Source organism: Ovis canadensis, chromosome 21 (genome assembly GCF_042477335.2).
Source record: "Ovis canadensis isolate MfBH-ARS-UI-01 breed Bighorn chromosome 21, ARS-UI_OviCan_v2, whole genome shotgun sequence".
NCBI lineage: Eukaryota > Metazoa > Chordata > Mammalia > Artiodactyla > Bovidae > Ovis > Ovis canadensis.
The window spans coordinates 44,848,957-44,875,083 of NC_091265.1; the positions used below are offsets into that span (position 1 = coordinate 44,848,957).

At 38.6% G+C, this 26,127-nt stretch overlaps 1 protein-coding gene and 1 non-coding gene across 3 annotated transcripts; one reads left to right on the plus strand and one right to left on the minus strand.

Annotated features, from left to right (window-relative positions):
• The first annotated feature begins 3,880 nt into the window (after nucleotides 1–3,880).
• Nucleotides 3,881–24,573, plus strand: CHEK1 (checkpoint kinase 1). 2 transcript variants are annotated; one of them, XM_069565126.1, is made up of 13 exons: nucleotides 3,881–5,548; nucleotides 6,298–6,382; nucleotides 8,121–8,344; nucleotides 9,682–9,746; nucleotides 9,841–9,910; nucleotides 10,861–11,049; nucleotides 11,447–11,551; nucleotides 13,387–13,482; nucleotides 15,977–16,085; nucleotides 16,281–16,458; nucleotides 17,032–17,163; nucleotides 20,277–20,378; nucleotides 21,789–24,573. In XM_069565126.1, exons 1-13 carry the CDS (start codon nucleotides 5,287–5,289, stop codon nucleotides 21,882–21,884), a joined length of 1,713 nt encoding a protein of 570 aa, XP_069421227.1. In that variant the 5' UTR covers nucleotides 3,881–5,286; the 3' UTR covers nucleotides 21,885–24,573. The 2 variants fall into 2 exon arrangements, with proteins under 2 accessions (XP_069421227.1, XP_069421228.1); XM_069565127.1 differs by having other exon boundaries at nucleotides 5,540–6,037.
• TRNAE-CUC (transfer RNA glutamic acid (anticodon CUC)) lies at nucleotides 16,692–16,764 on the minus strand. Its single transcript has one exon. It is a non-coding gene; the product is annotated as a tRNA-Glu (tRNA).
• Nucleotides 24,574–26,127: the final 1,554 nt, after the last annotated feature.

The following is a 26,127-nucleotide window of genomic DNA, read 5'->3' on the forward strand; positions in this document are numbered from 1 at the left end:
GCCTGTGTACCCTTCCAAGCCAATTTATGAACCAGGTGCTTCAGCTGTGGGTGAGATTTAGAACTGATGTTAAGATTTGACTTACTGTATGGAAATACATGACTTGATTTATATACAGAATTCCTCCCTAGTGGAAGAGGTGGTTCTAAGGTGGTTTTTTTTAATTGTTTTTTTTTTTTAAACCAATGGGAGTAATACCAGAGATCATTAGTGTTTTCCTCTGTAAGGATGATAACCCTTTATCACTGCACTTGCTGCTCTTATGATTTTGTTACTTTCTAGAGTACATGAAGCTATATATATATATTTTTAATTACTTGTAATTTCCACTGTTACAGTGAACTGAGTGTAAAAAAAACATTAATTCTAAAAAGAGACAACACTGTTTTCAACGCCCCTCAGAGGTACTCAAAGGTTCAGGTACTTTCAACTCTGCTGATTCTCACATTACTTACCTCCATATCATTAAATAACTTGCTTTATTTTGCTCTGTGTTGGCTCTTCAATTTTTAGTATCATCTGTTGACTTTCTGGTGTGGAAAATGAGGATTTAGCTGTTTTCACCACCCTGCTATTCCCATGGACACATCCTTACCACCTCAAGGTTCTATTACAGTTATGGTTTAGGTTAACTCAGCAGTTTTTATGTTAAGGCTTTTTAGAACGATACCATGTGGTATACTGCAACAAGTTGTTTTTGTGTGTGTGTGACTTTTGAGGGGGGAGAGGTTTTTCATTTGCGTTTTGTACTTGTCACTGATTTCTCCCCTAGTTCTCCTTCATTTGTGCCAGCTTCCTTATAGTATGTTCAGATTCACTAGGTATTCGTCCTTGGAAATGCCTTCTGTTTTGGTATATTCCAGTTGGGATGTGGTGTCATCTGTCCTTTCACTGTCATATTGTGTGTTAATCTCCTGACTTCTTTCTTGATGTATCACCACTACCTTCCTGAAAAAGTGTATGGGGGGTAATTTCTTGAGATCTTGAGTGTTTGTTGTCACACTTGAATCATAGGTTGGCTTGGTGTAGAGCTCCAGGTTGGGAATAACTTTTCTTTAGAATTATTTTTGAAGGCATTGGCCCATTGTTTTCTGTCTTCCAAATGCTGAGAAGTGCAATGATATTCTGACTCTTAAGTTTTTGTATGTGTCCATTCCATCTCATTCCCTCCCCAGAACTCTTAGTATTCTTCCCTTTGTATGTCAAATTTGAAATTTTCCCAGTAATGTATCCTGAAAGCTGGGTACTTTAAACTTGGAAAAATAAAAAAAAAATATGGAAGGTCAAGTTCTTCAGTCTGGGCGATTTCCTTGAGTTGTTTCTGGATTCCCCCAACTCCCTTTTACATTCTGAAAAACAAGTTATTTGGATTTTGGACTTCTTGGATTAGTCTTCCAGTATTCTTATATTTATTCCTCTGTTTTCTATGTTTATTCTTCCTTCTGGAGATCTCATAAACTTTTTTTTCCTATCTATTTTGTTTCCTTTTTTTCTACTATCATATTTTTTTAACATCCAAGAGCTTTTTGTGTTTGAATATTCCTTTGTTTGGACACCTTTTGTACTGAAGTCCTTTTCACATTCTTGCTTGTCTGCTCTTTTTAAAAAGGACCCTAAAAAGGTGATTGGAAGGTCTGTTGGGGGTGGGGTAGAGAATTATTGAATGTGGGCTTCATGCTTCTGTGATCTGGCTGAGTTGTTAAATTATGAAGTCCCTGATATCGGTATCTTTGAATCTTTTCTGTGTAGGTAAGATTTCCTTGAGAAGGCTTTTATGTCCTTGGAAGAATATAAGCCAGGCTATCAGACTTAAGGGAGTCAAGTGAGGAAAAAAGGCTCAGAGGTTTAACCTTCAGTTCAGTTTAGTTGCTCAGTCGTGTCTGACTCTTCGCGACCCCATCGAGTGCAGCACGCCAGGCCTCCCTGTCCATCATCAACTGTAGTTTACTCAGACTCATGTCCATTGAGTCGGTGATGCCATCCAACCATCTCATCCTCTGTTGTCCCCTTCTCCTGCCTTCAATCTTTCCCAGCATCAGGGTCTTTTCCAGTGAGTTAGTTCTTTGCATCAGGTGGCCAAAGTATTGGAGTTTCAGCTTCAGCATCAGTTCTTCCAATGAATATTCAGGACTGATTTCCTTTAGGATGAACTGGTTGGATCTCCTTGCTGTTTAAGGGACTCTCAAGAGTCTTTTCCAACACCACGGTTCAAAAACATCAATTCTTTGGTGCTCAGCTTTCTTTATAGTCCAACTCTCACATCCATACACGACTACTGGAAAAACCGTAGCTTTGACTAGACGGACCTTTGTTGGCGAAGTAACGTCTCTGCTTTTTAATGTGCTGTCTAGGTTGGTCATAACTTTTCTTCCAAAGAGCAAGCATCTTTTAATTTCATGGCTGCAATCACCATCCGTGGTGATTTTGGAGCACCCCAAAATGAAGTCTGTCACTGTTTGCATTGTTTTTCCATTTATTTGCCATGAAGTGATGGGACCAGATGCCATGATCTTTGTTTTCTGAATGTTGAGTTTTAAGCCAGCTTTTTCACTTTCCTCTTTCACTTTCATCAAGAGGCTTTTTAGTTCTTCACTTTCTGCTGTAAGGGTGGTGTCTTCTATATATCTGAGGTTATTGATATTTCTCCTGGCAATCTTGATTCCAGCTTATGTTTCATCCAGCCTGGTATTTTGCATGATGTACGCTGCATATAAGTTAAATAAGCAGGGTGACAATATACAGCCTTGATGTACTCCTTTTCCAATTTGGAACCAGTCTGTTGTTCCATGTCCAGTTCTAACTGTTGCTTCCTGATCTGTATACAGATTTCTCAAGAGGCAGGTCAGGTGGTCTGGTATTCCTATCTCGAAGAATTTTCCACAGTTGTGATCCACACAGTCAAAGGCTTTGGCGTAGACAATAAAGCAGAAGTAGATGTTTTTCTGGAAATCTCTTGCTTTTTTGATGATCCAATGAATGTTGGCAATTTGATCTCTGGTTCCCCTGCCTTTTCTAAATTCAGCTTGAACATTTGGAAGTTCACAGTTCATGTACTGTTGAAGCCTGGCTTGGAGAATTTTGAGCATTACTTTGCTAGCGTGTGAGATGAGTGCAGTTGTGTGGTAGTTTGAACATTTCTTTGGCATTGCCTTTCTTTGGGATTGGAAAATAACCTGCAGTGTATAAACTTAATCCTTTTGTTTTCAGTTAGGTACCCAAGACTTAACTGGGCCTGATCCTTTGCAGTTTAGATAACCATGTATTTTCCCTCTCAAGTCTAGGACCTACTTTAGAGAGAGGCAGTTCCTTCCCTACAGAGGAAAGGGAGGAGACCAAGGATGTGTTTGCTTCATAAATAGTCCTTCACCATCTTTTAGCCCCACCTTTGCCTCATTTAGGACTTCCCTGGTGGCTCAGAGGTTAAAAGCGTCTACCTCCAATGCGGCAGACCCGGGTTCGATCCCTGGGTCAGGAAGATCCCCTGGAGAAGGAAATGGTAACCCACTCCAGTATTTTTGCCTGGAGAGTCCCATGGACGGAGAAGCCCAGTATGCTCCAGTCCATGGGGTCGCAAAGAGTCGGACACAACTGAGCGACTTCACTTCACTTCTTGCCTCATTTACCACGAGGGATTCCCTGGCGGCTCAGAGGATCAAGTGTCTACCTGCAATGCTGGAGACCTGGGTTTGATCTCTGGATTGGGAAGATCCCCTGGAGAAGAAAATGGCATCCACTCCAGTACTCTTTGTCTAGAAAATTCCATGGATGGAGGAGCCTGGTGGGCTACAGTCCATGGGGTCACCAAGATTCGGACAAGACTGAACAACTTAACTTCACTTTTGCCTCATTCAGTTACATGTATGTGTGTGCTCAGTTGTGGAGTGGATTGCCACTTCCTACTCCAGGGGATTTTCCCAAGTCAGGGACTGAACCTGTGTTTTGTTGTTTCCTGCACTGGCAGGTAGATTCTTTACAACTAGCGCCACCTGTAAAACCCCATTCAGTTACATGTTGTCCTATAACTAATTGAACTTGAATCTTTGGGCAATTCTAAGATGGAATTCATCTTCTTTCATCTATGTTATTGTTTTTTCATCTATATTTGTAGGTTATTGCCTTTAAAAAGTCTACTTTAAAATAGTAAACTTTATTCCATTCTGAAACCTTACTAAAATACTAAATTTTAATAGTAAATATTAAGCTAAATTAATGGAATATTTTAATATTTACTGTTTTAGTAAGGTTCCAGAAAGGAACAGAGCTTTTTGTATCTATTCCCCCATATGCTGTCTTTAGCTGATACTCTGCCTGAAATGTGTATACCTCATTTTTTTTTCAGGGTAAGATACCTTTACTGTATCCAGACACTTCGCTTCATATTCTTTATTTGCAACAGGCCGTGCAGAAACTAGAGAAAGTGGAGTAAACAATCTGGAAAGCTTACATGAAACCTCAAGTGTGGTTGAATTTCTGTGTTCTGACTTGTTTTTTGTCCCTCACTTTAAATCCAGTGTGTGCATTTTTGTACACTTGTTTTACCAGTATCACAATCAAGAGCTAATTGTGTTAAATGTATGCGGCCCAGTTTTAAGAACTGGAGAATTTGAAGATACCCTTACTTGCTCCTTGAGTTCCTAGTCTTTACTGTCGAGAGGGAGTATCTGTTTCAGTTTTTCCACACTGTTTTGTTCTCTAGCCAATCTCTCTCCCAGAATTTACTTTCCCACCTAAACTGGTTATTCTGCTTTTAAACTATGCATTGTAAAAACGCAGCGTTTTTGCTTATACAAAACGCTGTTTTGCCTGTTTCTTACACATTAAAGACAGTGGGTAGAACTAAGCCATGCAGTTGCACTTCCTTCAAAAAGGCTGAGTTGGAGGTATTGTTTTGGTGCCTGTTCGGACAAGACAGGGCAGAATTGGTTTTCCTGACATCTCAAGCCACAAAAGAATAGCTTTCTTCACCCGGATGCCTTCCCAACCACTGCTGTGTGGCCAGTGTTTGATGCATCTCGCTCACATCACAAAGTTCCTTTCATTCTAAACAGGATCAATTCTCAACAGCTGTTCCCAGCTTCTAGGCTCCAGTTTTACCTGGGCCGAGCTTTATAGTCACTGAAGCAGCTCTTATGGCGTGTGATCCTGGTTACCCTGCCAGGCCACGGGGCAAGGTGCTCGGGGCTTCGGTGGCGGGCAGCGAGCTCCGCGGTGCCGCTCTCCCCGGGAGCGCGAGGCCGGAGGGCGGAGTCCCACTTCGCGTTTGGGCCCGGAGGTCATTCGCAACCGATGCAGTCCGCAGTTCCAAAACCTCCCAAAACCTCTTCCGCCCGGATCTCGTCCCGATTCCAAAGTAACCCTGGTCTCCGCCGGCATGGAGGACCAGCCCTGGCCCCAGGCGCTGCCAATCTGCAGATCCGCCGGGCCGGGAACGCGCACCTCTCTGCTTTACGGCAAGGGAGCGCGCGTTTGCGACAATGTGACGCCAGCAACTTTTGGCGGGAAAAGCCCTGCATTTGGATTCCTGTGGTGGCGGGCAAAGGACGGCCTGGTGAGGAAGGGCGGCCGGTAGAGTGGGAAAGGCTCCTGGAGCTGGAGTTCCGGGACTACATGATTTAGGAGGGGCACGGTGACAGAACGTTCTCGGTTCCGATCCCAAAGGATCGGAGAGGCTCCCTCGGAGGGGTGGTTTCGGAGGGTGGAGGAGTATGGTGGCGGGGGTCCCCGTTGTACAGGGACTGGAGAGAAGCCGCCTCTGCTGGCTGGGAGCCCCCAAGGTTTGGGGCCCGGCGGTCCGCGTGCCACCCAGCCCTTCCGCTTCTTGGGGCAGTTTGGCCCCGCCCCGGGCTCCTCCTGGCCTTGGGGACGGGGTGGGGGTGGGAATTGGGAGTGAGTGGGTGGGGAGGAGTGGCTGCGGTCCCCGCGGTTATTTCCTCCTCCACTAGCCCTCACCCCCTTACTCTAACCCGAGACTTCACTTCTCGCCCCCTTCACCAGTCCCCACCGTACAGCACTGGTCACCAGCTCCTCAGCGTTGCTGGTACATTTCCTCTGCCTCCTGGAAAGCGGGGTTTTAGCTTTGGGTTTGCGTGGCAGTGGGGCTTGTGAGTTATCAATCAAATGCCGCAGTTCAGGATACTTGCTCATGCTTTAAAAGACTTGGATAAAATACGGATGATGTGAAACCAGGAGCAGTGATTTATCTCGGGGGAATCACGGCAAGAGGCGGAGCTCAGAGGCTTTAGAAATGATTGAAGCTCGTCCTCACCAACCGTCTTTTCTGGGTTCCTGCCCTTACAGCCGCGGGACTGAGTGGAGTCATGGCAGTGCCCTTTGTGGAAGACTGGGACTTGGTGCAAACCCTGGGAGAAGGTGCCTATGGAGAGTGAGTCTGAGTCCGTTTTACCCGCCTTTACACTTGCTTTGGTTTTCTGTCTCCTTTGAGTACATATTCATTGTCCAGGAATTGTTCAACACTGTGTCGCCCCAAAGAACAGATCTTTGCATGCAAATTCCAAAACTTTGTGAGACTGAAGGTACACAATCTTTTGTAAGAGTTAACGGTTTGTTTTTTCTTCTTTTTTTGGGGGGGCGGGGTGCAAAACAGAGCAAAGCAAAGCATTTTTTCCCTAAAATTTAGAGATTTCTGAAATCGGTTTTTCCTCCCATATAGTCTTTCCTGGGGTTTAAACATAGTGGTTAAATGAGCAAATGAACATTCAGACTCTGGAGCCACATTACTGACCTTTGTTTTGTGACGCTTAGGCAAGCTTTTTCTTTTTTGGCCGTTCCATGGCCGTTCCATCCTGCTTGCAGGAGGCGGACCAGAGATTGAACCTGTGCCCCAAGCAGTAGAAACATGGGGTGGGGTCTTAACCAGGGGACCACCAAGGAAGTCCCTAGGTGAGCTTCCTAAAATCCTTGTGTGCCTGTTGCTTCAGCTGTAAAATGGCAATAATAGTACATATCCTGTAGGTACTTAGAACATTTACCATAGACATGTATAGTATCAAATTAATAAATGTTAGGTAATGTTACTAAAATTAAATGACTAGAGCAAGAATGAAATCTTGACATTTGCGACAACATGGACCTGGAGCGTATTATGCCAAGTTTAAATAGGTCAGGCAGAGAAAGACAACTACTGTATGGTTTCACTTACTAGGTGAAACAAAACAAATGAACAAAAGTAACAAAAGAGAAACAGAGTTAAAACAAACAGGTGGTTGCCAGAGGGGAGGGTGGTGGGAGGAGAGAACTACTTGTACAAGCATACAGTTGCAAAATAAGTCTTCAGTATGAAATGTACAGTTGGAGAGTATAGTCAGTAATTATGTAATATCTTTGTATGGTAGCATATCCTAACTAGACATAGAGTGGTGATCATTTTGAAATGTAAAGAAATATCAAATCACTATTTGGTAACAGGAACTAATCCAGCATTGTAAGCCAATTATACTTCAAAGACAAACAGACTCACAGAAAAAGAGATGAGATTTGTGGTTATCAGAGCAGGGTGTAGGGGGAGGGGGATTTGGGTGAAGATGGTCAAAAGCTACAAACTTCCAGTTATAAGATAAATAAGTTCTAGAGATGTAATGTACAGCATTCTTAATATCAACACTGCTATATGTTATAGATGAAATTTAAAATAGTAAATAATGAGTTCTCATCACAAGGGAAGTTATTTTTTCTATTTTTAAAATTTTTTATCTGTAAAAAATGATAGATTGTCACTAAATTTATTGTGATAATCATTTCAGTGCTTTATGGCACTTATATCTCAGTAAAATTGGAAGAGAAATTAAATGAATAGAGCATGTATATGTGTGATGTGGCCTAGAATTGCTGTTATTCCATTTTTAATTTATCAAGTGTTTATATATTACTTTTGGATGTACAACATAATGACTTCTTTGGAGCATTAGCTATTATACTTCACATTTCAGAAAGGAGTATTATCTGTTGAGGACATGGCAGAAACCATTCCCATGGTTTCTTCCAAGTGGCGAAAGTAATAAAGGTAAAATAGTTTTGGATGAGTTATGTTTAATCTTTTGAAGTTTTAAAAGAAATACAGGTCAAATGTCTGGAATATTATATTTCTTCCTTTTTCTTTTTAGAGTTCAACTTGCTGTGAATAGAAGAACAGAAGAAGCAGTTGCAGTGAAGATTGTGGATATGAAACGTGCCATAGACTGTCCAGAAAATATAAAGAAAGAGATCTGTATCAATAAAATGTTAAATCATGAGAATGTAGTGAAATTTTACGGTCACAGAAGAGAAGGCAATATCCAGTATCTATTTTTGGAGTACTGCAGTGGGGGAGAACTTTTTGATAGAATAGGTATGGAAAAATTTTCAGATAATTCTTCTGCTAAATAAGTTTTTAAATTTGTCTTTTAATCTTGGGGCTTCTGTTTGTTCACTGTCCATTCAGAATTGCTTATGCGATAGTGAAACGAGTAAATTTTTTTGTTTTTGCAACTTATGTCAACACTGAATGCATATGTAGAATCATCAAAGAAATTTTCCCCCAAGTTGTATAAGTGATTTTGGTTGGCATTTCTGTTTTGTAGAGTTTAAGAATGATAAGCTGTGGTTTCTTGGTGCGTGAAGTATCATAAGTGCAATGTATTGTATGCCTATGCAGTTTTAGACATTCTAGTCTCATGAAATTGTTGCATTCATTTATAGATCTGAAATAAGAGGTTATTATATAAGTGAAATAATTGAGAATTTTATAGGATTTATATATATATTAAGTACTATTTTTGCTGCTGCTTCTAAGTCACTTCAGTCGTGTCCAACTCTGTGTGACCCCATAGACGGCAGCCCACCAGGCTCCCCCTGTCCCTGGGATTCTCCAGGCAAAAACACTGGAGTGGGTTGCCATTTCCTTCTCCAATGCATGAAAGTGAAGTCGCTCAGTCGTGTCCGACTCTTAGCGACCCCATGGACTACAGCCTACCAGGCTCTTCCATCCATAGGATTTTCCAGGCAAGAGTACTGGAGTGGGGTGCCATTGCCTTCTCTATTTTTTGTTTTGCTACTTAAGATTAAAAGTCTTGATATTAAAGAATACTGAGAATTACATAAAATATTCTGTGGACTTAAATTTATTATTTAGATGTATTAATAGTTGAAAAGTGATTATTAGAATCTCCAAAAAGATGTATCTCAGAAAAGAATTGAGTATAAAAGAAATCAATTCATAGACATGCATGGCTTTGTGGTGTGAGAAATTATATGAAATTTAAATTTCTTGTATATTTAGGAAATCGGCTTAGATTTGCCTAGGCTTCCACTTTGACAATTACATTTCAGGAGTAGAAAAAAATATTGGCATAGCATTTAGAAGAAATCAGGGGTGAATTTGAAGGATATAAATCATAAGTAGTATAAGTCGGGGCTTTCAAGGTATATCTTGCATTCTTGATTTGGGTTATATTTTGTTATTCTCTAATTTTCCTGTGATGTTAATTTATTTTTGCCACTTAACAGTTGGGGAAATGTGAGTTGTTAGCAATATATGTATTAGTGGACTCCAGAATAATTTCATTGTAAGCATTAGATTCTCTTTGCAAAAGTGCGATCATAGATGTTAAACTTTAGAATTAGGAAACTATGTGGTTGATGCCTGACTATATTTACCTGATAAACTAACTTTCACAATTCTTATAGAGCCAGACATAGGCATGCCTGAACAAGATGCTCAGAGGTTCTTCCATCAACTTATGGCAGGGGTGGTAGGTACAGTGGTCTCTTTTCCTTTCATTTAAAATTAGTCTTAGTGAAATAAGTTACTCAGTTCTGGTATGCTTCCCTCTGCTTCTCTTTTAGGTTTATCTGCATGGTATTGGAATAACTCACAGGGATATTAAACCCGAAAATCTCCTATTGGATGAAAGGGGTAAGTTTAGCATTTTGTCACTGCTACCAAAATCATTTTAATACAAAGGCAGGATCAAGGCTTTTGCATTACTGAAACTTCAGGGCAGCTTCTTAATCTGCCACTCAGTTACGGTAAATATTCAGTAAGTATAGTTAAGGTGAAAGTTCTGCCTACAGTTTGTGTGTCTTAGAGGTGGGAAGTTAGAGAGGAAATTTGCTCTTCTTATTTGTTTTTGTACAGAGTTCCTCCTCCTTTTATAAACATAGCCACCTTGATGAGAAGCTCTGGAGGTCTGTGGATCTTGAGTTTCTGTGTGTCTTTATATGCTTCCTTCCAGCCAGCTGGGTTTTTACATCTCTGAGAACGTTGTGCCTAGAGTATTATTGATACCTCGTGCCTCTGCATAGCCGGGTGAGGACATGGCTCTGCTCTCAGTGTTTAAGTGCTCCTTTCTAGAAGACCCTTTTGACTCCAGGATCTTCCTCTAACCTGGTCCATGCTGTTTGTATATTGACAGTATTTGTCTTAAGTTAATAGAAGCCATGAGGCCTTTTTCTAGTTTTAGTTATATGATGATGTCTTTTATTTATTCTTTATTACAATTTGTTTTTGATCACTTTAAGGTAGAGAAGTTCCACAAATCTAAAATAACACCAGCAGTTTTCCAGTAAACCTTGACTCCTTTAAGTATTTGTGTGTGTGCTCAGTGGCTCAGTCAGGTCTGACTCTTTGTGACTCCATGGACTGTAGCCTGCTAGGCTCTTCTGTCCATGGGGTTCTCCAGGCAAGAACACTGGAGTGGGTTGCCATTTCCTCCTCCAGGGATCTTCCCTGCTCAGGGACTGAACCCGAGTCTCGTGCATTGGCAGGTGTATTCTTTTGCCATTGCACCACCTGGGAAGCCCCTTTAAAATACCTATTTACAAAACATTTACATTCAGTGCCATCGGTTTTTTCCTTTGACTTAGATAACCTCAAAATCTCTGACTTTGGCTTGGCAACCGTGTTTCGGCATAATAATCGGGAGCGTTTGTTGAACAAGATGTGTGGTACTTTACCATACGTTGCTCCAGAACTTCTAAAGAGAAAAGAATTTCATGCAGAGCCAGTCGATATTTGGTCCTGTGGAATAGTACTTACTGCAATGTTGGCTGGAGGTAAGAGCTGTTCAATCATGATAAAATTCCTGTCCTTTGGAAAGCCATGTTTCCTGTACCAAAATAAATGAAATAAATCATGTGATAGTATTTTAATATTAACCTATTTATAACTAAGTTGGAACTTTTAATACCAAAGATTTAAAACAATGATTTATGTGTAGCTATTAAATGAAATATCATAGTAGCACTCTCTTAAAATTATGTGAACACTTTTGGAAATAGTAAGACAGAAGTGGATTATCTATCTTAGAAGTGTCTTTAAAATTTCTTAAACCATATTTAATTAATTTGAAGAAAACTTTTAATGGATTTGTGTCACTGATTATTTTCCCTTAAAATCATTACTGTAAAATGATTTGAACATTCAGAAAACCGAGTCTTGTTTCCTTTTTAGAATTACCATGGGACCAGCCTAGTGATAGTTGTCAGGAATATTGTGATTGGAAGGAAAAGAAAACATATCTCAACCCTTGGAAAAAAATTGATTCTGCTCCTCTAGGTAACTGGGTTATTTTGATATAAAGTACTGATTTCCTGGATAATGAAGCCTAGTGCTGTTTGAATGTTTTTCTTACCTATATTTTTCTCTTTAACTTTTAATTCATTATATAAATAATACATGATCTTTGTAGATAAAGTAGAAAAATAATAAATAAAATATTAAAAATCCAACCCTATAATTCTAGTACTCAGAAATAGCTTCCTTTAATATTTTGATATCTGCTTCTGTGTTTTGTAGTAGAAAATATGTAAGTATATATGTTTGTTATATATGTATGTTATTTATAAGTATATTTGTTTTCACAAAAAAATGACATCACACTATACATGTTATTTTGTAAACTTTGTGTGAGTGTGTGTGTTAATGCTAAGTGAACACTTTTTCATGATATACTTGTAAGTATTCATCACTATTTTTAAAAGCTGTGATGGTATTCTGCTATATGGACTTGCTTTACTACACTTCTCCAGTTCGCCTTTTTAGAGATTCAGAATTGTTTCTAATTTTTCACTGTTGTGAAAGAGGTATGATGATCATCCGTATACCTTAATCTTTGTACATACGTCTCAGTTATTTAAAGTGAAACTCCAGAAGTGAAATTGCAGGGTCAAAGATGTATACGTTGTTTAATTGTTACGGTTTACTTTGCCAAATTGTTTTCCAGAAAGTTTATACCATTTCATCACAGTCTACCTAGTTTACGTTTAAGCTATTTTTTGGCTACACCTTGAGGCATACAGGTCTTTGTTTTCCCACCAGTGAATGAACCTGTACCCTTGCAGTATAATCAGTGAGTCTTAACCACTGGACCACCAGGGAAGCCCCTTAAACATTTTTCTTTTTAACTAATCTAATAGGCCTACCTATAAGAAATATATTCTAACTTAAACATTTTTATTTTAAATTTAGTATCAATGAAGTTGTACATCCATTATGGATTTATTAGCTTTTTTGTCTATTTTTGTGGACTTGTCTATTTTGCTCATTTTTGGTAGGAAGTCTTCCTTTTGTTCTATATGAAGTTTTTAAGAAAATATTAGTGTCATTATATCATTGCTTTTGTTACAACTATTTTTGACAGTTTGTCATGTATTTTTACTTTGTTATGCTATTTTAACATACAGAAGTTTTATATTTTATTTATTTAAATCTAGTATCTTGTCCTTTTTGATTTCTGACTATATTGTCATGTTTGGAAAGGTCTTTTCTACCCTCAACAGTAGAAAAAAAATTACGTATGTTTTCATGGCTTTTCTGTTTTGTTTTGTTTTCCATTTAAATCTTTGGTCCATTTAGAAGATTCGTTTAGTGTTGGGCGATGTATGAATTCTTTATCAATCAAATTAAGGTCTCAGGATGATTATTGCTTTTATCACTGTCTCTTAAAGTTATTGGAAAGTAAATTTTCATTATAAAATTGTGTGAATGAGAACTTAATATGACATGTTAGAACAATGAAGTTTGGTATTGAAAAGGGATGAGTTTTTTTTTTAATCTTTGTGTAAATAGGGGTTTTCTGTGTTTTTTTTTTTTTAATTTTTTATTATCTTTGTGTAAATATCATTAAGTGGAGAGAAACATTTCCACCTGGCTCTTGTTCTATTTGCAAACAACTGAGAGTCTGATCTGGGAAGAATATTCAAAGATATAGACAGTAGCAAGGAATAATTGCATGAAATTCAAGCAAAATTTAGTGGCTTTGTTTTCTCTTCCCCAGAAGTAATATTTGGACATAAGGAGAGCAATAGAGAATGTGTGTTTTACACCACAATCTATAGGCTTTTCTAATCTGCATGACTCTTGTAAATGTTGTCTTAATATTTTGTTTTCAGCTCTGCTACATAAAATCTTAGTTGAGAACCCATCAGTAAGGATTACCATCCCAGACATCAAGAAAGACAGATGGTACAACAAACCATTCAAGAAAGGTAATATGCTTAAAATACAAATTTTTTTAAAGTGATTTTTTTGGTGTGTGTGTGAAAGAAAAGGTACTTGTAAAGTCAGCATAAGTCAACAATACAAGATAGCTGTGGTCTCTGTCCTCGTGGAGATGATGGCCTCTAGTACAAAAAATAGAAATATAAAAAATAAGTTTTAGTTTATTAATAGTTATAAAGTAGAAAATCAGGGTACTGTAGCTAAGAATTTGACCAAGTCTTTTTTTTTTTTTTCACCTTTTTATTTTGTATTGGAGTATAGCTGATTAACAATGTGGTGATAGTTTCAGGTGAACAGCAAAGGGGTTCAGCCATACATATACATGTATCCATTCTCCCTCAAACTTCCCTCCCACCCAGGCTGCCACGTAACACTGAGCAGAGTTCTCTGAGCTATACAGTAGTTGACCTAATCTTCAGTGACAGAGAACGCTTACCTTGCTGAGGAAATAACATTAAATCTAAGATTTGAAGATTAAAGGAGAGCTAGCCAGATGAGCAGTAGCAAGACAAGTGGCAGATTCCAAACACGAAAGCAGCGTCAGGGATGAGCTGGTGGTGAGAAAGTAGTGCATCTGAGGGGCTTGAGAGAAGGCAGGTGTGGCATGGACCATGTCTAGCTGGTTCAGCATTACATTACCAGTGCTTAGTACAGTGTGTAGTCCATTGTAGGCATTTCATAAATGTTCATGGAGTGAATAAGTGAGTAGAGAAGGAGGGGAGGGAGAGAGATTTGAGATGAGGTGGTAGACAGGAACCAAGCCATGGAGGACCTTATAACCCATGCTAAGAATCTTGGGCTTTAACTGAAGGCCATGGGAAAACCTTTTGGGAGATTTTAAGCAAGAAAATGACATGCTTATATATTTGGTTTTAAAAGATCTTTCTAGAATTTCAGATTCTTTACCACTGAGCCACCAGATCCAATTGGGAGGAAGATACTAAAAGTCTAAGAGAGAGGGAAGAAAAAAGCAACAAGGTCCCTAAGGAGAAAGGAGGGTATGGGCTCCTTTTCAAGTGGAGAAATAAACATTTGATGGGAGGATGGAAGGGAAGAGAGGACAGGTAGGAATGCAAGTAAGTTAGATTTGGTAGTGGCAAATTGAGGGAGCTTCCAATAACTGAAATGGGAGATATATGTAAGTGATGAGGTACTGGAGGGTGTCTTGGTAATTTGGCAGGAGTACAGAAGTTTTGCCGGAGAAGGCAATGGCAACCCATTCCAGTACTCTTGCCTGGAAACTCCCATGGACGGAGGAGCCTGGTAGGCTGCAGTCCATGGGGTCGTGAAGAGTCAGACATGACTGAGCTTTCGCTTTCATGCATTGGAGAAGGAAATGGCAACCCACTCCAGCGTTCTTGCCTGGAGAATCCCAAGGACTGGGGAGCCTGGTGGGCTGCCGTCTATGGGGTCACATAGAGTCGGACATGACTGAAGCGACTTAGCAGCAGTAGCAACAGAAGTTTTGAAAGAATCATTATGGGGAAAGGAAGAGGAAACTGATTAGAGAAATGTAGCATAGCCTGTTAGGGGTGAGGATCCAGTGGAGGGGAGTAGCCGTGAATTTACAGTGGCATCCTATTCTCTATAATGATTATTTTCCGTAAAGCTTTTCCAAGGGAGTGATAGCTTACGGTGAACGATCTCGGATTCATGATCTTCAAAGACGATTTATCTTTGGGACCAGGGACCAGCCTTGATCACTCAAGAGCTTTTGTATAGCAGAGTTTTATTAAAGTGAAAAGGGACTGAGAAAGCTTCTGACATAGACATCAGAAGGGGGACAGAGAATGGTGTGTGCCGCCCCCCCCCAACAACATACATCTTAAATTAATAAGATTAGAACAAACAATAGAAAGATCTTACCACTCACCCCCATAATACACATTTTAAGATGACAGGATTAGTCAGAAGGTTCTTATTAAGGAGAAACATGTCATTGAGCAAGATACATTGTTATGTTGACTAAGACAAAGCAATGTAGAAAGAAGGTTTGACCTTTTCTTCTTGAGAGCCCCAGGCTCCTTTCCCCTCCTTGGAAACCTTGGACTTCTTATCAACCTACCTAGGAACTGACTCTCATGAGCAAAGAAGGTTGAGTAGAGCAGATTCATAACATTCATTGTCATTATCACAAATTATTTTTTATTTTAAAAGGTTTTGATCCTGTTACTGTGTCTCTCAGTCATCATAGAACATTTTTCTGTTACCAAAAACGGTACCATTGAAATGACTGCCTTAACATTGACACTGTGCACTTGGGACATACTTATAGGCCAAGGTTTATGAAATGTGTAGTTTGCACAATTTGACAAGTCAGTCCGAGTCAGAAGTTCCTAACCACATTTCTCATAAAATCATATAGAAAGAGCCACTATCTATTGTGTAAGTATTTTGTGTTTAAGAAATGAATTTAAATATGGTTTTTCTTCTTCAAGTTGCCAACTGGGAAAGCATTTGTATTTATGTTATTTTTTTTAGGGGCAAAGAGGCCCCGGGCTACTTCTAGTGGTGTATCAGAGTCTCCTGGTGGATTCTCTAAGCATATTCAATCCAACTTGGACTTCTCTCCAGTAAACTGTGCTTCTAGGTAAGGTCACTTAATAATTAATAAAAGATCAAGTAATTGTTGGATATAATAGTCCCCATGAAAAATAATCCATGTACATAATGTTTTCTGAAGATGAATATAATTTTTTTCAGTGTGAGAATGATAATGCCATATAAGAAAGGCCTAAAGAACTTTATTTAAAGCTATATTTTTCTCCATATAATAATGCCTCAGTGAAGAAAGTGTGAAGTACTCCAGTTCTCAGCCAGAACCACGGACAGGCCTTTCGTTATGGGACACCAGCCCTTCATACATTGACAAACTGGTACAAGGGATCAGCTTTTCCCAGCCCGCTTGTCCTGATCACATGCTTCTGAATAGTCAATTGCTTGGCACTCCAGGATCCTCACAGGTAAGGGAATTTAGTTCCTCAAATAAATAACGAAACTCTATTTTTTATTGTCTTAAAGTCTTTTTTTGTCGATTTAAGAAATACATTGTTAACACTTGATACAGATTTTCTTTTTTTGACATGGAGGAGAGAACTAGGGGAGACTTTTTTTCCCCTAATGTTTATTTGGCTGCACCGGGTTTTAGCTGTGGCACACAAGATCTTCAATCTTTATTGCAGGATGTGGGATCTAGTTCCCTGACCTGGGATCAAACCTGGGCCCACTGCATTGAGAGTGCAGAGTCTTAGCCACTGGACCACCAGAGAAATCCTGAGACTCAAGACTTTTTTTCTCTTTTTTTTAGCCACATCATGGCATATGGTTCTTAGTTCCTTAACCAGGGATTGAACCGTGGCCCCTGGCACTAGAAGCAGAGTCCTGACCACTAGACTGCCAGGGAATTCCCTAGGGGAGACAATTGTACATAAGAATCTGAAGTCAGAGAAAAGAATTTTCAGGCCAAATAGCTATAGTATGATTACTTTGGTGGTAAATCTGATAATTTATTCAGCTTTCCTCTATTCGACTTGTAGAACCCCTGGCAGCGCTTAGTCAAAAGAATGACACGATTTTTTACCAAATTGGATGCAGACAAATCTTATCAATGCCTGAAAGAAACTTGTGAGAAATTGGGCTATCAGTGGAAGAAAAGTTGTATGAATCAGGTATGTTTCATTGATTTTTGTTAGATGTTTTCCTGAAGAAAAATTTAAAATATTTGAGTAAAAAAAAGAGCTATCATTCTATGGTTGATTCATGTTGATATTTGGTAGAAATCAATGCAATATTGTAAAGAAATTATCCTTCAATTAAAAATAAATTTTAAAATGCTATCATTTTATGTATATATTAAAAATATAAAGTAATTAGTTTAATTTGAAAAAGAAACCATTGAAATTTAAGTACAATGTTTTTCCTTAAGAACTAGTATTTCTTAAAAGACTTCTCTAAGGTTATTACAAATACTAAGAGATTCAAGTCTTATTTTCTTTAAAACTATGCGTTATACTTAAATTGTAACAGCAATGAGCTTTCTTCTGTGAAAGATGGATCCATTAACAATTCCATGCTTCCTCCATCTTCCCTGCTCCCAATTGCCGATTTTTGTTGTTTACATTGTTATAGCGTATTTATAATATTGACATTCTGATCTGTCTTTAGGCTTTTCTAAAGTCTTACAATTGTGAAAAACAAAGAGAAAGGAATATTTTGTATTAAAGGAGACTAAGACAATCATGTAAAAAAGAAGTAAACATGCTTATCTAGGTTTATAAGACCAATAAACATTTGTGGTTATTTATTGTAGGATTCTTTCAGTTTTTCTGTAGATTTGTAAACTTTCAAAATTAAAAGTTAAGGGAAAATGTTACTGTGAGGAAACATGAAGCCAACCTGAAGCCAGCCTGATTATCCTCTCACTTATATAGATATCTTACATTTTTTTTTTTTAGGTAGACTTATTGAGATAAACCTCACATGATAGAAAAATTATCACTTTAACCATTTAAAATGTACAATTTAGTGGTTTTAAGTATGTCACAGGATTATGGAGTTATCACCATTTAAATCTAGAACTTCCCACTGCCCCCCAAATAAACTCTCTATTAGCAGTCATTCTTCGTTCCTTCCTCCCTGTCAATCGCTAATATACTTTCTGTGGATTACCTATTTTTGGGCATTTCATATAAATTGAATCATATAGTATATGACCCTTTGTGTTTGTCTTCTTTTACTTAACGTAGTATTTTCAAGGTTAATTCATGTCGTAGCATTTATCAATACTTTATTCCTTTTAATGGGTGATTGATAGCCCGTTATATGAATAGACTGTTTTGTGTAACCATTTATCTATTGATGGACATTTGGGATGATGTATCTACTTTTTGGCTGTTAGGAATAATGCTTCTGTGAGCATTCAGGTTTCTGTGTGAACACAGGTATTTTAGTTTGCAAGGGCCATCATAACGAAATACCATAGAGTAGGAGGTATTTATTTGTTTATTTACAGAGATTTATTTTCCTACAGTTCTAGACACTGAAGTCCAAGACCAAGGTTCTGGCAGGGCTGGTTTCCTCTGGACCTTGGCTTTTACATGGCCACCTTCTTGCTGTCTCCTCCTATGCTTTGTCCTCTCTGTGCACACATCCCGTGTATCTGCCACTTTCTGTATCCTGATTGCCTTTTCTAATGAAGACACCAGTCAGATTGGATTAGAGCCCTCTGAATGGTCTCCTTTGAACTTAGTCACCTCTAAATTAAAAGACACTTGCTCCTTGGAAGAAAAGCAGTGACAAACCTAGACAGCATATTAAAAATCAGAGACATTATTTTGCCAACAAAGGTCTGTATAGTCAAAGCTATGGTTTTTCCAGTAGTCATGTACGAATGTGAGAGCTGGACCATAAAGAAGGCTAAGCACCGGAGAATTTATGCTTTTGAAATGTAATGGTGCACAAGATTCTTGAGAGTCCCTTGGACTGCAAGGAGGTCAAACCAGTTAATCCTGAAGGAAATCAACCCTGAATATTCACTGGAAGGACAGATGCTAAAGCCGAAGCTCCAATACTTTGGCCACCTGATGCGAAGAACTGACTCGTTGGAAAAGACCCTGATGCTGTGAAGCACTGTAGGTACAAGAAGGGGGCAACAGAGGATGAGATGGTTGGATGGCATCACCAACTCAATGGACATGAATTTGAGCAATCTCTGGGAGATGGTGAAGGACAGGGAAGCCTGGTATGCTATAGTCCCTGGGGTCACAAAGAGTTGGATACGACTGAGCAACTGAACAACAACAACTGCCTCATTAAAGAGGTCTTATCTCCAAAATAGTCACATTCTGAGGCATTGGGAATTAGGACTTCAACATCTGAATTTTGAGGAGACACAGTTTCAGTCCAGAAGATGTTTTCAGTTTCTTTGGTATATACCTGTGATCAGAATTTCTGGGCATACAATAACTCTTGTGTTTATCTTTTGAGGAACTGCCAAATGATTTTTCAAAGCAGCGGCACCATTTTACATTCCCACCAGCCATGTATGAGGGTTCCAATTTCTCTTCATCCTTGTCAACATTTGTTATTGTCTCTTTTTAATGAAAGCCCTCCCTGTGTGAGATGAGAATTATTTAAAATGTTTTTGTACTTTGGGCTGGGCTTAGCTAGACAAATCTGCTGATCTTAATTTGGGCTTATCCATCCAGCTGAAGTTGATGGCTTTTCTGTGCCTGATGGTCCAAGACAGCCTCATCCACTTTTGGGATCTTGGTGTTGGCTGTTGGCTGGGCCTTTCTTTCCATGTCAGTCTTCTAACCTATGCTTCTAAAACACTGAACGTGGAAGTTGAAAGACTTTTTAGAACCTTTGCCATCTTCTGATCACCGTTGTAGCTTTTTACCCAAAAACCTAGCCTCCCTTTCTTTCTTCGGTTTTAATAATCTTGTTTTCCCTCTCATTCTAGTTTCCTTCTCTTTAATTGTTTCTTCTTTCAGTTGTATTTTGATAAAACACTAAATTTCTTCTGTTGCTAAGCATTCACATAGACTCGATTCCCAATGATGCGCTGCATTCTGTTTACACGTTGGTCTGGGTGGACACACACATACCCATCAGGAGTGGAAAAGTCCTGGAAGGAATGGGATGTTTGGCGGCTCTGCTCCTATTGTAAAAGCTTTTCTCAAATTTGTATCCCAGTGGTATCACTGAACTGAGATTATAGCTTTTATTTAGAGTATTTTCTATCCACACATATGCTTTAACCTTATTTTTATTGTCTTAGGTTACTGTATCAACAACTGATAGAAGAAACAATAAGCTGATTTTCAAAGTGAATCTGGTAGAAATGGATGAGAAGATCTTAGTTGACTTCCGGCTTTCTAAGGTATATAGATTAGCACATTTTTTAAGAGAGAAAACTTTGTTTTGTTATTTTTTAAGAAGTATTACATGTTCATTTTAGAAATTTTAAAAACACAAAGTGTAAAAAAGAAAGTAAGAATTGAGTTTAATTTTATCATCCATAGAAAACAGATTTATTTTTGATATTGTATTAGAGTAACCTTACTGTTAATTGTAATACGTGCTATATGGAAATACTCATGTGGAGATTATTTTTACTGGCATTATATTTTAGATATATGTTAACTTGTTTTTTTTTTAAGTTAATATTATGAACATTTGTTCTTGTCATTATCTAGTCTTCCAAAACAGTTTTTCAAATAACATTCCTTGTTATAAGTTTTTGGTTTTTGTGTAATCTGTAAATAACAAAGAAAATAAAAATAGTCATAGATTATTTTTATCTTTAATTACCTTTGGCATTTTGTAGCATTTTAAGCTTTTTCTTATTGAATTTGTATATAATATTTTTCATAAAAATTGTGATTTGTCAAAATGTTTGCACATGATAGTTAATGAACCTTTATCTGTTATAAGCTACTTTGTGATTCATACTCATATACAGAGTTTTATTCACATTTCTGATTCTCTCTGTAGAAATTAGTGGTTCTGAGGTTATAGTTTTAAAGCCCTTGATACATAAGACCAAAATAGCATTTTCTCTATTTCCTGAAAGATTGTACAGGGCTCTGAATGAGGCTGGAAGAGTTGGTCACTTTCTTTATATTGGAGTTGGTCACTTTCTTTATATCCAAATGCTTGATATGGAATTAAATTAAGATCCTAGAGTAGTGAAAGCCTTCTCATAACTAAATCATTGGCTTTGTTGCCACAGTGTTTTGACAAGACTTAAGTGTAGTTGTGTAGCTTATTTTTAGTTTATAAACTCCCAGTGCCTATGAAAAACAGTGACCTAGGTCCAGAGCTATCAACAATTGAAATGAACAAGATGCCATTGGTTTCTGCTCTCTGGGCCCAGTGTAATGGGCCCAAAGTCAAGTCAGAATTATTTATCTAGCCATTTCTTCTACATGGGCTTCCCTTGTAGCTCAGCTGGTAAAGAATCTGCCTGCAATACGGGAGACCTGGGTTCAGTCCCTGGGTTGGGAAGATCCTTTGCAGAAGGGAATAGCTACCCACTCCAGTATTCTTTCCTGGAGAATTCTGTGGACTGTATAGTCCATGGGGTCACAAACAGTCAGATACAACTGAGTGACTCTCACTTTCACTTTTCTTCTATGAAGGTGTTTTGTCTTTGTAAGAGGACTTGAAGATGAGGATAGCTGGACATATCTATGGATGTTTGTCTCTACGTACCACTAAAGAAAGTTTGATTTTATGGCATAGTCTTTTTTTTTTTTAACATAAGTTTTGGATATTATTCCTAATATAGGGTGATGGATTGGAATTCAAGAGACACTTCCTGAAGATTAAGGGGAAACTGAGTGATGTTGTGAGCAGCCAGAAGGTTTGGCTTCCTGTCACATGATAGATCCACTGGTTCTGGGATTCCTGGTGAATATAGTGCTGCTATGTGGACATTATTCTTCCTAGAGAAGATTATCTATTCTGCAAACTGCAAACAATAATCCCTGAAGAGTTGTCTTCCCTCTAGCCAAACGTTTTCCAATTCTTTTGTATATTCTTCATACAAATAATAATCTACATCTTAACTGTAAGTGAAACTTTGGGGAAAGGGTAGATAGAATTCATTTAGATATTCCTTCATTTGCATTTAGCATCTGAATTGAGACCCGCCTGGTGGAAACCATGCTCTGGGGTTACATGAGTTTATCAGCTTTTATACCAATATTATTAAAAATGATACTCTTGTCCCATTCTACCAAAACATTTGGTCCCATCCAAAAAGTACATATATCCTGCACATTGACTTAATCACATGGATAAATTAGTTAAAAAAAAAAATTGTTATTTGTGGGACAGTAAATTTATCAGTCAGTCTGTGAAGTGAAGCTAGCTTCAAAATGTATACCCCAATATTTGTACTTAAAAGGGCCTGACCAGGTACATAAAGCTGTTTTTGAACAATAATTAAAATTGCAAGTAGGTATGTTTTTTTCTGGTATAGTTAATACGTATGATTGGTCTTTCAAATAGAAGTTGAGCATAAACTCTAGTGCTTAACTACCTTTACTTGGAATTACTGTTGCACATTTTAATTATTTTTCTATATTATTTTCTACTTTCACAGCCATATTTTAATTCTTTATTACATAAATAAATTCTTTTTTGAAAATGAATAGCTAACTCTGTAAACTCATTGGTGACTTAACTTCTAGATGGTGAGGAATGAAAGAGGCTGGAGATGTAAGAAAGTAATGGAAATTGATCTGATTCCTGTTAATTTTCACCTATTAATTTTAGTAAGATTTTGTTCTTTCAGTGAAATATATATTAACATTTGAATGTGTTAGATTGGGTCCCAGTATTCCTGTTTCTTGGTGGTTTATAAAAATTAGCCAGTTATTCTAGTCTGAAGCCAACATGAAACTTTATAGAGTTTATCATATATTGTATATCTTGGTAAATGGTATTATTGTGGTATAGCTATTGTTTTTCCAGTAGTCATGTACAGTTGTGAGAGCTGGACCATGAGAAAGACTGAGCACCAAAGAATTGATACCTTAGAACTATGGTGTTAGAGGAAACTCTTCAGAGTCCCTTGGACTGCAAGGAGATCCAACCAGTCAATCCTAAAGGAAATCAGTCCTGAATATACATTGGAGGACTGAAGCTGAAGCTGAAACTCCAATACTTTGGCCACCTGATGCAAAGAGCTGACTCATTTGAAAAGACCCTGATGCTGGGAAAGATTGAAGCCAAGAGGAGAAGGGGACGACAGAGGATGAGATGACTGGATGGCATCACTGATTCAATGGACATGAGTTTGAGCAAACTCTGGGAGATTGTGAAGGACAGGGAGGCTTGGTGTGGTGTAGTCCATGGGGTCAGAAAGAGTCAGACATGAGTGACTGAGCAATAACAACAACCCACAGGAGGAATAAATTTAAACCTATAGGCAACTTCTAAGAATTAAGCCAGTACACTCTCAAATAAGAAATTTTGTTCTTGAGAATTGTCAGGCAGGGAATTCTCTGGTGGTCCGGTGGTTCAGGCTCCAAGCTTCCACTGCAGGGAGCAAGGGTTTGATCCCTGGTTGGGGAGCTAAGTTCCCACATGCCACACAGCATGGCCAAAAGAATAAAAGAAGAGAGAGAATTGTCAGCCAGCCATTGGTAACTCTCATAAACAAAGTTGTCCCTGGCTTTGACCTCTCCCCGAACTCTGGACTTTCACAGCCATGGTCTACCTGACATTTCCCCTTGACTAATACTCATCTCCTGACCAAATACAACTTTTGATCCCTGTCCTCCAACCTATTCCTCCCTAGTTCCCCGCACCTCATTAAATGCCACATTAACCCCCTAGTTTCTTAAGCCAAAACTCTAGAAATCATCCTTGATATGGTTTTCATACTCTGAATTCAGTTCAGCAGCTCCTATTTAATTCAGCAAATATGTACAAAATAGGGCTTCCCAGGTGGCACTGCTGTTAAAGAACCTGCCTCCCAATACAGGAGACATAAGAGACTCAAGTTCAATCCCTAGGTTGGGAACATCCCCTGGAGGAGGAGGAGGGCATGGCAACCCACTCCAGTATACTTGCCTGGAAAATCCCATGGATAGAGAAGTCTGGTGGGCTGCAGTCCATAGGGTCACAGAGTCACACACGACTGAGCCGCTGAACAACAGCAACATATGTACTCCCATTCTGTGACTTATTTCACACTTCATGTAAGATTGTAGTTTTAATGTAGTTCAATTAAGACTTGCCTCTGTCTAGCAGTTTTTGTTTCCTACTTAAATATTCATTCCCTACTTCAAAATCATGAAGATTTTCTTTATGTTATCTTCCAAAAGCTTTATAGTTTTGGCTTTCACCTTTAGATCTACAGTTTACCCGAAGATGATTTTTGTGTATAATAGGAGGTCAGGTAGCATTTTTTCCCCATATGGCTATCTAATTTAGCACTGGTGAAAAGATTATCCTTTCCCCATGGGTCTTCACTGATGTGCATCCAGTGTTCAGATTTCCAATTCTTACTTTTTACGGTTTTTTTGAATCAGGATCGAAATAAAGTTCATACTAGAAGTTGACTGATGTCTAAGTTGCTTTTGGTTCCAAGTTCCCCCTTTGTTCTCCCTCTGTCTGATTTTTTTCTCCTTGTAATTTATTGGTAGAAGAACCCAGCTGGTTTACTGTCTAATTCTTAGTCTGAATTTGCATCACGGTGGTTCAGTTTCTACATGTTTCAACTGTCCGTTGTGTTTTCTGTAAATAGAGACATTTGGGCTTCTCTGGTGGCTCAGATGGTAAAGAATCTGCCTGCAATGAACAAGACCCAGATTTGATCCTGGGTCAGGAAGATCCCCTGGAGAAGGGAATCTTCTCCCTTCCCCAAGAATACCCACTGCAGTGTTCTTGCCTGGAGATTTCCGTGGATAGGAGCCTGGCAGGCTGCAAGCCATGGGGTCAGTAAGAGTCAGATGTGACTGAGCGACCTACACTTCCACTTTTTGCTTTCAGGACTCTAGTCCTGTGTCAACTTTATGTGTTGCATATGCGTGCTAAGTCACTTTAGTCATGTCTGACTCTTTGTGGCCCCGTGGACTGTAACCGGTCTGGTTCCTCTGTCCATGGGGACTCTCCAGGCAAGAATACTGGAGTGGGCTGCCATGCCCTCCTCCAGGGGGATCTTCCCGACCCAGCGACCGAACATGGCTCTCCTGTCTCTTGTAGGCAGGGTCTTTACCACTAGCGCCACCTGGGAAGCCCCTATGTGTTGCATATAAGTATTTATGCATATAAGTATTTAACATCATGCATTTTTCTCTAAGTTTCACTGTACTTAATGCCACAAATTTTCATGTGTTGTATTTTTGTTACCCGGCTCAAATTTTTTTTCTAATTATTTTATATTTTTTTTTGACTCATGGATCATTTAGAATTGTCTTTTTGTGTTTCCAAACCTTTGGGGGGGTCTGTTTATTCATATGACTCTAATTTCCTTTAGATTCTTTCCTCCCTTTTAAATTAATTTTTAAATTTTGGATTCATTTATCTTTAAGCATGATTGACTTGTATTCTATTATTTTCAGGTGTTCAACATAGTGATTTGATTTTCTTCTTAGTTTTTTTTTTTTAATGTGGACCATTTTAAAGTCTTTATTGAATTTGTTACAATATTGCTTCTGTTGTTTATGTCCTGTTTTTTTGGCCATGAGGGATGTGTGATCTTAGCTCCCCAGCCAGGGATCGAACCTTCACTCTCTGCATTGGAAGGTGAAGTCTTAACCATTGGACTTTCAGAGAAGTCCCTGGTATTTTTTGTACATTACAAAATAATCACCACAATAAGTCAGTTAACATCTATTACCATACAGAGTTGCTCCAGTATTGTTCACTGTGTTCCCTATGCTGCACATTAGATTCCCCTGACTTCTTTTGTCCCTGGAAGTTTACACCTATTAATCCTCTCCTTTAGGTTCTTGAACATATCTCAAATAGTTGTTTACTGCTTTTATTCATTAATTTCAATGTCTGGTTCATCTTGGGGCCAGTATCTTTTTAAAAAAATTTTCTTAGCTATCAGTTACATTTTCCTGTTTTGTTTTTTTTTTCTGCTTGATGATTTTGTATTATGTGGTGGA